The 14487-nt window shown below is 38.3% G+C and overlaps 1 protein-coding gene across 1 annotated transcript in view; it reads left to right on the top strand.

The window, feature by feature from the left end:
- Positions 1-14487, top strand: part of DMGDH (dimethylglycine dehydrogenase) — a 62633-nt gene that overhangs the window by 11495 nt on the left and 36651 nt on the right. The window contains 4 exon segments of the mRNA XM_089909054.1: positions 98-262; positions 2977-3181; positions 9469-9717; positions 11578-11776. Coding sequence (XP_089765180.1) covers positions 98-262; positions 2977-3181; positions 9469-9717; positions 11578-11776 — 818 coding nt within the window.

Raw genomic sequence — 14487 nt, 5'->3', positions numbered from 1 at the left:
CTTTTCTTACACACCTTCATGTTCATTGTGCTGGAGAAGAACCATGTTTGAGTGCCAAATAATGATTTATGAGTTTTTACTGGCATTGTCATCACAGGAGGTGGGATTCCATCAGCCAGGTAGTATCAGAATTGCTACAACTCCTGTAAGGGTAGATGAATTTAAATATCAAATGACTCGGACTGGCTGGCATGCAACGGAACAGTATATTATTGAACCTGAAAAGATACAAGAGATGTTTCCTTTACTCAACATGAATAAGGTATTTATCCTAAGGGCATTTTTTTTTTTTTTTTTACCATTTGTTGATTTTAATTAAGATCAGAAAATGTTATTTTAGAAATTTAATTAGAAAAAACTTTGTGCACACATTTTGAATGTCAAAATCAGACGATTAATGCTGGAATTTGGGTAGATTATAAGATGGGCTATTATGTTTGCTAAATACAGTAAAGGTAATGAAAAATCTTACTAGCTTTCTACCTATTACAACTGAGGAAACATTTTCAATACCTCTCTATTACTGTGTTCCCCAGATCTGGAGGTTTCTATAATAAACCTTCTGCTTGAGAAATGCAGAGAAGACAATAACCAGGTGTGACAAATGTGTGTACAGAAAGACTGTGTTACTAACATTTTTTTTACAAAATCAAAGGTAGAAAGTACATGTTATATTGCTACACAGATATCACCTAACTCATAGCTGTACTACCCTGACAGGTATTGATCTAACCAAATTTAGCTGAGAAAATCCACTTGGGAATTTAGTGTCTTTTTGCTGGGTGATAATCCCATTTGAATAATAATAACAATGAGTAATACTGCACTACCTAACACTACAGCACATACTTAATGTACTAGGTATTATGCAAAGCCATTTACATGTATAATCTCATTTACTCTTCACAATAATAATAGAAGGTATAGATTATTACTAAACAGGAAATTGCAGCTTAGATAGTGTACATAGTGGGCCCAAGCCCATCCAGCTAGAAAGAGCTGGAGGAGATTTGAACCCAGGCTCTCTGACTCCTTTGTACCTATGCTACCTAAAGGTACAAGGTGGAGCTGTTCAGGGAAGCAGAGGCTTGTGTTTCTCCCCAGTGTAGTATCTATGACGCCTAAGTGTTCATAGCATTGCTCTGGGAGCTGGGTTGTTAGCCCCTGTGAGTCTTGACAGGTTGCTGGCACCCCCTTTTCAGTAGTTTTGTGTGATGCCAATGTGGTGGCAGATTGGTGTTGCATTGCATTGTCTGCGTTAAAATTCTGCCACCACTGCCAGGAAGGATATTCTTATATCTGTTTATATGTCAATCTTGGGATGCTCTGCTGGAAGTTCTCACCATCACAGATTTTTCACAAGGACATTGGGCAATGGAAATATGTGGGAAGAGTATTCTCTGGCTCTGGGCAGGGTGCCAAATCAAATAGATCTAGGGTCACTGCATAAGGACATATCCATTATAAAACACCAAAGTGACGTTTAGAAGTCTACAGTAATACAAATTCCATTAAAACCAGAAGTCTCTTGCACTAAACCTATAACAAGAGATTGGATTAGTAATCCAAAACTTCCCACAAAGAAAAGCTGGGGCCCAGATGGTTTTCACTGGTGAATTCTACCAGACATTTAAAGAAGAATTACTACAATTCTTCACAAACTCTTCCAAAAATAGAAGAGAATTGAACACTTCCCAACTTATTCTGTGAGGCCAGAATGTATTGCTGTGATACCAAAACTAGACAAAGACATCACAAGAAAAGAAAGACCTGTATGTCTTATGAATATTGATGCAAAAGTCCTCAACAAAATACTAGCAAACTGAATTCAGCAACATATAATAAGGATTTTTTTAGCATAACCAAGTGGAATTTATCCTGGCTAGGCAGGGTTAGTTTAACATCTAAAAATCAATCAATGCAATATTGCATGAATAGAATAAAGGACAAAAATACATCATCATCTCAATAGATGCAGAAAAAAAATTGACAAAAGCCTCTTGACCATACTTGGTGATTAATAGATTTTTGTTGAATGGATGAGAACTAACTGTACTATTTCAGTGCTCCCTCCTTGTTTCATCTGAGTTTTATTCTTCTTTGTTTCCCCCACAGTACCTCAAGCCGTAGCACAAAGTAGGTACTTAAGAACTAGTTGTTGATGACTGAATCAAGTATACATTTTCCTGACACCAGATATATATTTAATATGTGAATCTATTAACAGTATTAAGCAATTAAGTATAAATAATTAATCAATTAGTATTAGATTTAACTGCAAATGTTAGAAACCAAAATAATAATGCTTAAACAAGATAGACGTTTATTTCTCTTTCATTTTGGCAGTCCAGGGCTGAATGGTGGCTCTTATCCATGAAGACTTCAGGGATCTAGTCGCCTTCTGGATCATTGCTTTGTCATTCATAGGATGTGACTCCTTTGTTCTTACTCCAAGATGGCAGCTAGAGCACCAGCCATCATGTCTGCATTCCAGACAGCAGAATGGAGGAAGGGACAAAGAAGGGACAAAGGGCATATGCCAGTTGTCTCCTTAAAATGGTTCATGTGACCATGACTCTTTCATTTGACACTTTCATTTGCATTTCATTGACCAGAATTTAGTGATAGTTTTAGCTACCATCTGGAACTAGTAGCTGCCAACTATTGGAAACTCTTTGTTCTTAGTGGTTATGTGTCTAAATAAACATTTGGTTTCCATTGCTTTGTGGGGGAGGGGAGAATGAATGTTGGAGACAATTGCAAACCTCTGTCAAATAGCCTGTCTACTTAACTCTCAATGTGAGTCCTGCCTAGCTCTGAGCTTGGACATAAGGAAAAAAAAGTGGAGACTGATCAATCTGATGCCATGATGCATTTTTCAAGTCCAGTTTTGCTAAACATTTGCTGGCAGGATACAGTTACACTGAGTGAGTGTATGTACTCATTTGAATATTGACTCTTTTGTGATCGATTTAGATTTTAGCTGGACTGTATAATCCTGGAGATGGTCACATTGATCCTTATTCTCTAACTATGGCCCTGGCTGCTGGGGCTAGGAAATATGGTGCCCTTTTAAAATATCCTGCACCGGTGACTTCTTTGAAACCCAAGTCAGATGGAACATGGGATGTTGAAACACCACAGGGATCTATGAGAGCAAATAGAATTGTGAATGCTGCAGGTAAGCGTCACTTAAAAAAAAAATACTGTTTTTTTTCTAGTGGCAAAGAAATAAGATATTTAGTCATAACGTAATGTTTTATACTATGAACATTGTTATGAAACACCGTGGTACTCCCATGGCGAACATTTTGTCTGTTTCTAAGCTACAAAGCTCTCCCTCCATCACTTTGCTCTTGTTGTGTGAGATAACTCTGTCCTTGGTTATCCATAGTGAGTTGGTTTTCTTTTCCATGCTCCATTTTATTCTGCTCTGGATAATGTTTTGCCAAATTATGCTTCTTTTTCCTACCTGTGTTCACACTTACTTTATAATAATAACCAAATTCTAATGTTCAAATTCACGAGCATCCTCTTTGCTCTCAGTTTGTTTTTTAGAGCAGAGTTGATTATTTGTGTTCTTTCTCATCTATTTTGATTACTTTACTCTGTCCAAAAACCTTTTAACCCTTTTCCTTTCAGCACATTATTAAATATATTTCATAAACTTTTCTTTAGGTTGCTCTGTTACAATTTAGACTCAGAGTAATGAAGCCAAAAGGGATATTTGAGATAATCTAACAACTCACTCATTTTCCATTTGTGGAGACCAAGGTCCAAGAAGGTTATGCTAATTGGCAAAGTGACAGTTATGTCAGAGCCAGGACTTGAACCTGGGTCTTTTGATTCTTGAATTAACATACTTTCTATCAGATTCTTTGTCTATGAAGTAATTTTCAAATATTACACATAAAAATAAATCCTCGAGCAAATGAAACTGCTTGTGCAATCTAAACTGGGCTAATAATTTATATTTATCTATAGTTCATAATGGTTAATTTAAAACATAAAATAAACATGAGGCAGCTACTGATTTTCTCATGTTCTGCTCTTTGAGTCATTGCTTAAATTTACAAAATGAAAACAATCTTTATTATTTATCAGATCAGATGATACGCCATGAGGACATGCCAGAAACAAATACCCTTAGGATTCTTTCCTCTAAATCATAACTTCTGATTGATGTTATTTTTTAACAAACCATTTTTAGTGGCCCTGGAAAAAGTCATGTCTTCAGTATTTAAGAGTTTAAGTTAGTATTTCTGAATCTTTCTAACCCATGCCCCCCATTTGAAAAGCATAAAATCTCATTCATTCTTTAACATCATTTGAAATTCCAAATAATGTAAAACAACTTACACAATAAATAAGAGCAAAGGCATAAAACTTTGCTTTGTTTTTGAATTTCACTTGCCTGCCCCCAAGGAAATCCCCATCAGGCACCCCCTATCTCCCACTGTCCTTGGGTACATCTGGTCTAAATTCTCCTAGAAGATCCAAGGCAATGAAATCATTCATCCTTTTTTTTACAAGTAGCAAAAATTCTTTGTAATCTTGCAACTTTCTTTATGGTCTCATGAATTCAGCCTCTAAAAACATTTGACTGTTTTCCTAGTGATAGCAAATACTAAATAAACATGCTCTGACTTCATATTCAGCACCCGTGTCAGACATTGCTAATTGATCACTGCACTCATTTCAGAGAGACTTGGACAAACCCCGCGATTTTTCTTAACACAGTGCTTCAGGCAGCCACACACTCCCAACTGATATTTTGACAAATAACATAGAAGACCTTAATTTAACACATTTATCTATTGTTTTCCTAAAATGGATACATATTTATTTGCACGATTCATTGTCATTGTAATATTTTGTTTTCTAAAGCACAATCTGTGAGGAATAAGGAATCTCTGAAGAGAAAGAATAATTTCCAAAGAGATCTGACCTAAGCCCAGGACATTGGTTACCAGATGAAATATTCCATGCTCTATGCAGCTGTGCAATCTTGTGGGGTGATCAGGGCAGAGGAGGGCAATGGCAGGAGGTCCTGGAGAACAAATCAGAAAACAAATCCCAGACCAGCACCAGAAAAACTGTTCTTCAGGATGTCCTTCTTCATTCTTTGCTCCTGATGCCTTTAACTCAGCCACGTCTGAGTTCCATCCTCAGGTCTTGGTAACTCCAGGCAGCTCCTTGTTCACAGTTGTATGAAGAACTATACGGTCTCCATTCTCAGTTCTTTACATCATTCAGATCACATCTCTGGCCCATATCATATTTTTTTCCTTTTTCTTCTCCATCTCTTCTCTTCCACTGGGCAAAAGTTATTGGAGAAAATCTAACTGATCACATATAAATAGTCCGTGGAAGGTGTGGAGGGGTGTGTGTTTAGTTATTTCTGTCTGTTTTCAAAAAAAACTTTATTTAAAGTATAGAAGTTCCCCAAAAAGTAAACCTCAGTAATAGAGGGTGAAGTTTTGGATATGCCCCTTTCTAGACTTAAAGCTAACAAAGATTAATTTTATGAATAAAAGCAACCATCTGCAGAAGGCGTTGTGCTAACATGATTTAGAATGTGTGTCTGATGGAATGTTTCCCAGAGTTACCCAGTGAGTCCAGGATGTCTCATAAATTCAGGTGAGGCCCTCAGGCAGCTCTGAAGCCTAATTAAAGTAACCAGGATATAGACTTCGAAATACAACCAAAACGTAAATGATGTAAAGGCCACTCTTATCTACTCAATTGTAGCATAACCTGCTAAAAGTTGTCATATAACAGAAGGCTGCTGGATCTTCAGGATCTCCGTGGAAAGGGAAATCTAAAAGCAGAAATGTATCAGTTTGCTGATGTGTCTCCAGCACTGTCCAGGGCAGTGGGGCTATCTCAACCAGAGACACATTATTGCCAACTGTGTGACTTGGGCAAATTACTCATTTGTAAAATGGAGATAATAATTCCCATCTGAACAAGTTATTCTGATCCGTAAATGATGTAAAGTACCCAGAAAAGTCCTACCACATAGAAAGCACTAAACAAATGAAGTATAATAATGATAATTTTTATGATTATTATAATTATTTCCTTGAAAGTTTATGCCCTGGTCTGGGAAACACTAGCATCAAGTGTCACAGCTTCTTGGTACCAGCCTTAAGATTCCCCAGATCCTTTCACTTGCTCTGTAGTCATCCAGCACCCATTCTGCTGGTAAACTGACTTCCCAAAGAGCTTGGTTCTCAACCTAGGTGCATAAGAGTCACTGTGGGAAGTTTCCCAGGTGGTCTGGCTGGGAAGCTGTATTTTAAACAAGTATTCCAGGTACTGTACTGTCTGTACCAGATAGTCTGTAAAATACCTTTTGAGAAACACTGCTATATCAGTGTCCCTACAGAAGAGGGAATGTAGGAACCTTATTCTTGAGCAAGCAGAGCTGAGGAACAGTTTCTGACCCTGCTGACCTCTTGGTGTGCAATAGGCTAACTTGCCTTTCTTTAGTACTGCTTTTTTTTTTTTTTTTAATTGGAGTATAATTGCTTTACAATGGTGTGTTAGATTCTGCTTTATAATAAAGTGAATCAGTTATACATATACATATGTTCCCATATCTCTTCCCTCTTGCGTCTCCCTCCCTCCCACCCTCCCTATCCCACCCCTCCAGGCAGCTTCACTCTACCTTCGGTCTAACCTGAGCCCCAGAGGCAGCTCGAGGGCAAGGGCAGGAGCTATTCACTGTGATGCAAGCTTTTTCTTTGCATGGTGAGGAATGTTTCTCTTGACCTTGTTTACAGTTGACTCGTTAAGCCCAGAGATAACTTTGTAAACTTTACTTAAGAATTTTCCTAATATGGTAAATCAGAAATGTGATTGGGTCATGCCAAGATGAAGCCCAGTGTTCAGCCAAAAAAGAATTGCTTAATTTTATCAATACTTTGCATCAGAGAGTGTCACTGTATAAACATCATTGTCACTGTATAAACCATCTAGTAGAAGTAAACCTGTCCACCAACCTGTACTGTTCATTTTAACTCCATTTCTGTCAGTCACTGCATTTTTAAAAATTGGAAGCCATTTCTAATGATCACTTTTTTATTGATTCTTCTGTTCAGTGTTTTTTCAGGTGATAATGGTAGGTTATAGAGGATTCCTCCACATTTGTTTCTCTTCCCTTTGAACTTGCTGGGTGGGTGATCTAGCAAGGGTTGAAGTGTAATCCTGGCAAGTTTTATGTTAATTTGGTTGACATATAGAGGAAGAGAATGCCAACAAACACCACCACATAGGGAAAAACAGTGTCCAGCTTGCTATGGGGTTTGGAGTAATATAGTTATATGATATTTATGCATACACTTCTGCTTTGTTTTAATGATGAAGTATATTAATAAGCAATTAGATTCAGAAATTTATAAATATATTTGAATAGGATAGGATTTATTTTCTTCAATTTATTTTTTAATTGAAGCAAGTATATTAAGCACTGCAGTAGTTTGAATTGCTAGGCTAAATATTTTGGCTTTTTATATTTTAAAACTGCTCCAGTGCATATAACTAGAATATGTGGCTTTACTGTATTATCCTACAAAGTCCTGACATTGGTAATTCACATCTTCCTAGGCAAGAATAAATTAAGTCATTAAATTATTCAAAGACCAGCAAACAGCTCTAATGCCCACAGGTAAGATTTTTGGTTTGCAAATGGACACCCATTTCTGGGGCTGTTATCCAAGTGTGACCAACTTAGCCGTTAGGCCAAAACAAAACAACAGAACGCAGGAGTGATGTTTAGATGCCATATAAGAGTACAGTAGTCAGGATTCCTAGACTCATAATTGATGATTTGTGATTAGCCCTGAACTTCATAATGACAGAGACTTCAGAACTCCTTATTAGATTGCCAAAAAAAGGAGAAACAGAAATGGTTAAAAATTTAGAGAATGCAGCCTCTAAAGAAATAACTTAAGGAAGATTCCCTAATCATTTGAATGATTATTCAAAATTATTATGAAACAAACAAGCAAATAGAACCCCCCTTCTCCCCAGCAATTCATTGATGGGTCAGGTGACCCTGCATCCCCGCCAACTAATCATTTTTATCATTTTAGATTCTCAAATACCTTTATACAAGTGAAGGAGTCTTGGATTTTTAAAATAGTCTTTCTGTAGCAAGAAAAACCAATTAAGATGTGACCATTTCAGGGTCTCCCAGTGTGACCTTGGGCGTGTCTCTTTATTGTTCTGGACTTTAGCTCGACATCTGTAGCCTGAAGAGTCACCTAGGGGGAGAATCAAGGGTCTTTCAGTCACAAATTATCTGGTTCCATCTTTTGCAAAGGAAAAAAAAAAAATATTCATTTCCCCCAAGAAGACAGTCCCCTTGCACACTGCAGGGAGAAACATAAGTTGTGGGAACTCCCACTTATCTATGAGCCCTCTCCTCTTTGCTGTGGCACCTCCTCCCCCATGCTCTGGACACCAGGTGTCTTCTTGCCTTTGCAAGAAAGGATCTTCCAAACATATTCAAACTGAACTTTTAAAAGAACAGAAAACTTAAAAGGCTATCTCTCCCAAAGTGTATACATTTTCAAATTTTAAGTTAACAGAACAATTCTGTGTTTGTGGAATTTTAGGCTTCAACAATTTGGGGAGAGGAGGGTCTCAGGGATAGAGGACTAACTAGTAGGGCTTTATTATGCATGATTATTATGTTGATCACATCGACCCAGGGCCTCTTCCATTGCCTGACCGTCCCTGCTCTACAAGTAAGGTCAGTCCATTACTGTCTTTCTTATCAACATTTGTACATTCTATATATTTGTGTTGTTTATTTTTTTCCTTCAAATAATTTTCTTTTTTGCGCACCTTTGCTATGGGCAAAATTGTTTTTCAGGAATGGAGTTCCCTTAGATTCTTCAAAACTCAGGGGTAGTGTCAAATATTGTCTTCTCTTCTCCTGTTTAATTTTGCAATGGCAAAAAATGTAAAGTTTTTATGGACATTCTTTTTTTTTAATTTAGTTTAGTGAAGTATAGTTGATTTACAACGTTGTGCTAATTTCTGCTGTACAGCAAAGTGATTCAGTTATATATATATATGTATATATACACACACATGCACACACATATTCTTTTCCATTATGGTTTATCACAGGATATCGAATATAGTTCCCTGTGCTCTACAGTAGGACCTTGTTGTTTATCCATTCTCTATATAATAGTTTGCATCTGCTAATCCCAAACTCCCATCCTTCCCTCCCCCACCCCACCCTTGGCAACCACAAGTCTGTTTTCTATGCCTGTGAGTCTGTTTCTGTTCTGTAGATAAGTTCATTTGCATTGTTAGGACATTCTTTAGACTTTGCCATGAGCACTGAAGTATTCTAAATATTTTATTTTAATTGAAATTGCTGTATCAATGTCGTCTGTGGTATGCTTTTATATGTGGTGACATTTTTAAATGATTTTTTTATTTCAGGGTTTTGGGCTCGTGAAGTAGGTAAGATGATTGGACTAGAACATCCTCTCATTCCAGTTCAGCATCAGTATGTTGTCACATCGACCATCCCTGAAGTGAAAGCTTTAAAGCGAGAACTCCCGGTGCTCCGTGACCTGGAAGGATCTTATTACCTCCGACAGGAAAGGGATGGGCTTTTGTTTGGTCCATATGAAAGTCAAGAGAAAATGAAAGTTCAGGACTCATGGGTCACCAATGGAGTTCCTCCAGGTGGGTTCAGCAAATAGAAGTGTGTGCAGACACATCTATTTTATCTTCCTTGTAACTCTGGGCTGGCTATAGAATAAGATGCCACCATAATACTAGACTATCAGATACCTGGGACATTGGAAGTGAGGGATTTGAGGTAAATTCTGTTCTCATATCCCTTTGAACAATCACAGCAGGGGATAAGGAAAGAGAATTGGTGGTGGGAAAGATGAAAAAGATGCTCCCCGCTGCTTTGGAAGGCCCCAGGTAATTTTTACCTGCCGACACCAACCTCCTGCATCCCCCTTTTCTCCTTACTCCCCTGCTTACTTGGTCTAGTTTCTAGATTTGGATATAGCTGCTCTTGTTCGTTGACAGTTGGAAACACAACAGGTAGCAGAGATAGGACATCCAGCCTGTTAAGAATGAAAGCCTCAAAGTCTATAGCAGAGCAGGATAAGTTGGTACTGTGAACTGAAGCCCCCCTGTGCTGCATAAATGGATGTGGAAAAGCCTTAGGCCTCAGTGCTAACTCAGGAGGTACCATAGTTTCTCTTTCAAGTTCTGCGAGGGAGAGAAGGACCTGTTTTTGTTTTTCATGAAACATTTCTGCAGAGCCAGATGAAGGGTTGGTTCACCTAAGGAGGTATCTCAGGTTTTAATCTATAAAAGGAGCCAAAATGTCATTGGCACACAAATATTATAGGGAATATAAAGAAATGGAGGTAATTGTGCTTTCTAGAATTATACTTTGATAAGCTACTTGGGCTAGGGAATGAATCCCTCCCTCCTACTCTTCAAAGAACATCTGTGCCCACATTACTACAAATGATAAACCACCTTCCACAGAAGTTGGGCCAACCAACTGAGGGCTTCGGTTTTGCTGGGTGGGCTCTGCACATTCGGGCCTGAGGGGAATAGCTCCTGATCCCAGAGGGAGGGCTAATCTGCCACCTGGGAGTCTCCTTCTCTGTTCTTCCCCCATGCTGGCAATCTCTCCTCCAAATAAATATTTGAACAAATATTTAATAATATTTATTGAACAAATATTTAAATAATTCCAGTTGGAGGAAGAGCCAGATTGTTGGCTGGCCCTGGGCGTCCACATGCCCTGGTCTAACCCTAGTGATCTGCAGGCCTCTCTGACCTGACATGCAGTCCACAGGAGGGACAAGAGGGAGCTGGCTGGCTGCTGTGCGGGAGCATCCCTGGGATTGGTGGCGATATTCTTTTAGCAGCTCATCCGTAGCCCTGCCTTCAATCCCAGTGCCTTTCATGACTGAGAAGATGACTGTGCTCCAAGACCCTGACTCTTTTCACAGAATTCCGGCCCTCGGATGTGTATAGAAGAGGGCTAGAGGAATGAAGCCTTCATGCCATCCTTCCCCGCTAAGAGTTAAAAGGTGTCTAGAATTCATCATCCTAGATGCTAAAGTGGTTTTTCATTTATCCCCACTGTCCTGACATGACTTTGCAAACTCCCATTTGCCCTCACCTGAGAGGATGAAGCAGACTTCTATGGTTAATTGAAGGATAAAAGACCTCTCTTGACAAACCAAATTATTATTGTTTGTCTTTTAAGATTGTGATCGGCCTAAATGCTGGAAACTGCTAATGGGCATAAATTAAAATTTTCTATTAAAAAGGTTAACTTTCATGATTTATTGTTTCAGGAAATAACATTATTCTCAGTAATATAGTATACTAATATAACAGTACTCGTCTGTTGATGGTAAATATCAAGTTTAGACTTAAAAAAGAAAGTACAGTACCTTACTAACGGGCCATCTTTAAATGTAAGCTGATTCAGAGATTGAAATCACTTTGGAGCACACGTCAGGGCAGCTGTGGCGTTCTGACCACAACGGCATTTCTCTTCAGGGTTTGGAAAGGAGCTCTTTGAGTCTGATCTAGACCGAATCATGGAACACGTCGAGGCTGCCATGGAAATGGTTCCAGTCTTGAAGAAGGCTGACATCATCAATATCGTCAATGGTCCTATCACCTATTCTCCTGACATTCTGCCTATGGTAGGGCCCCATCAGGGGGTCAGAAACTACTGGGTGACTATAGGCTTTGGGTGAGTATCTCTATGTAATTCAACATTTATTATAGAGTTATGTAGTTTAGAGAAGTCTTATCCCATTCTCTCAGGCCAAGAATGGAAAATGGGAGAGAGGCAGAAAGTCTTCTCCCTTTTATGACCAATGAAATGTGAGGAATAAAAAATTTTAGTCTTAAAACTTTGACTTGTATAGGTTTAAAAGATTTGTACACAGAAGGGCAATGATTTCCTGGAAGTTTCTCTTTGCATATTTCCTGCCGTTTCCATTATTTATGTTTCCTTTCATGTTGTGAATGTTCAGATAGGTCAGTTTGCCCCACTTTTGCAAGGATGTTTTCATAACACAATGAGACAAAGATAAATCAAAATATCAAATGTGTAATATGTCTCATGCAGTTTTCACCATAATTCATGTTTGTTCAACATGATTTTTGTTTCTTTATGATTCCTCTGGTTGCTTACTATTTATGGTTCCATTACCCATTTGATGTTTCATCTCTAATATTTGTCCCATTAATTTGGTGAATATTAACGTCAAGCCTACCTTACTATCATATCACAGTTTTTAATATTTTACTTTTCTTCCCCATTTTATTTGGCCATTTATTCAACTGATATATGATGATTGGCCAGCTTTGTACCAGGTCTAGTTCTGGGCACTGGGCTACAGCTGAGAACAAGGCAATAAGTCTCATCAGAGGCACAAGGCTGGTTGGGGTGCTTTTCTTCCAATACAGTAGAGAGGCTGGGGTATGAACTAAGGAAGCAGCAGTGGGCACTGAGAGATAGGAAACAAAATTATTTAGATTTGGTGATTGATTGCATTAGGTCTTAAGGGAGAGAGAAAAATAGCAAATGATGGCAACCTTTCTTACTTGACTCCTGGTTGGACGCTGGGGGCAAAGGAAGAAATAATTGGAAAAATAATGAGTTCCATTTTTGACAGTGTTAAGTTTAGGTCTTTGGGACATCCAGAGGGAGAAAACCTGATGAAGATAGGAAGCTGGAAGGTATAATGTAACTGAGGGCTTAGGAAATCCCCTATAGAGTCCATATGTAGGCATGTTCATGTGGGAGTGTTTCTCTTGTACATCACTTATATGTCTTCTTTGGAGAAAAGTCTGTTTGTATACTTTGCCCATTTAAGAAACTGGATTATTTGTCTTTTTATTGTTAAGTTGTAGGAGTTCTTTATATATTCTAGATACAAGACCCTTATCCCATACATGATTTGCGATTTTTTCCCATTCTGTGGGTTTTTCATTTTCTTGATCATAGCCATTGAAACACAAAAGTTTTTAATTTTGATGAAGTCCAGAATGTGAATTTTTTTCTTCTTTTGAATGTAGTTTTGATATCATGTATAAGGAACCATTGTTTAATCCAAGTTAATGAAGATTTATACCTGTGTTTTCTTCTGAGAGTTTTATAGTTTTAACTCTTTTCTTTTAAATATATATATTTTTGATGTGGATCATTTTTTTAAAAGTCTTTATTGAATCTGTTACAATATTGCTTCAGTTTTATGTTTTGGTTTTTTGGCCTTGAGGCATGTGGGATCTCAGCTCCCCGACCAGGGATTGAACCCACACCCCCTGCATTGGAAGGCGAAGTCTTAACCACTGGACCACCAGGGAAGTCCCTAGTTTTAACTCTTACGTTTAGGTCTTTAATCAATTCTGAGTTAATTTTTGTATGTGCTATGAGGTAAGTGCCCAGCTTGATTCATTTGAGGATAGCCAATTGTCCCAGCACCAATTGTTGAAAGACTATTCTTTACTCATTGAAATGTGTTGGCATCTATGATGTCTTTTTTCTGACACTTTAATTCTGACATTTAATTCTGACATTTAATTCTCCAATTCTCTGACACCAACTGACTATCCAACAATTCAATTCAATTCTGCTGCTAACTCCCAGAGTTAGTGCAGACCCCACTAGTTAAGGACTCAGTCCCATAAAACTGTCCTCACTTCAGATGCCAATTTCAGATGTCCTCACTTCCAGGGATCACCTGTAATTCTGACTGAATGGCTACACATTTGGAGGTTCCTGCAACCCCATCCTCAGGTTTGATAATTCAGTAGAATAATCACAGAACTCAGGAAAACCCTACTTACTTTTACCTATTTATTCTATAGGATACAACTCAGGAGCATCCAAATGGAAGGGATGCATAGAGCAAGGTATGGGAGGGAGGGGTCTGGTGCAGAGCTTCCATGCCCTCTCTGGTGCACCATTTTCCTAGTGCATCAATGAGTTCACCAACCCAAAGGCTCTTTGAACACTGTTGTTTAGGAGTTTTTGTGAAAGTTTCATTACACAGGCACAATTGATTAAATCATTGACCATTGGTGATCGAACTTATGGTGACCAGCCCCTATTCTGAAGCTGTCTAGTTCCCCTGCCCCTGTTCCATGGAGCTATCTGTTAGCATACAAAATAATATAAATTCCAAAGGTTTTAGGAGCTCTGTGCCAGGAACTGGGGACAAACACCAAATATTTATTTTTTTTATTGTACCACAGCATCCTTGTCAAAATCAATTCATCATATATGTATAGATTTATTCCTAGACTCTCAACTTTATTCCATTGATCTATATGTCTATCCTTATGCCAGTACCATGCTGTCTTGATTACTGTAGCTTTGCAGTAAGTTCTGAAACTGGGAAGTGTGAATCCTCCAACTTTGTTCTTTTTCAGTATTGTTTTGGCTATTCTGGG

Source organism: Delphinapterus leucas, chromosome 3, assembly GCF_059928025.1.
Source record: "Delphinapterus leucas isolate spDelLeu-1000000601 "Yukka" chromosome 3, BTC_Dleu_Yukka2, whole genome shotgun sequence".
In the NCBI taxonomy this organism is placed as follows: Eukaryota; Metazoa; Chordata; class Mammalia; order Artiodactyla; family Monodontidae; genus Delphinapterus; species Delphinapterus leucas.
The sequence above is the reverse complement of the archived record's forward strand: the minus strand, read 5'-3'. Positions and strand labels throughout refer to the sequence as shown.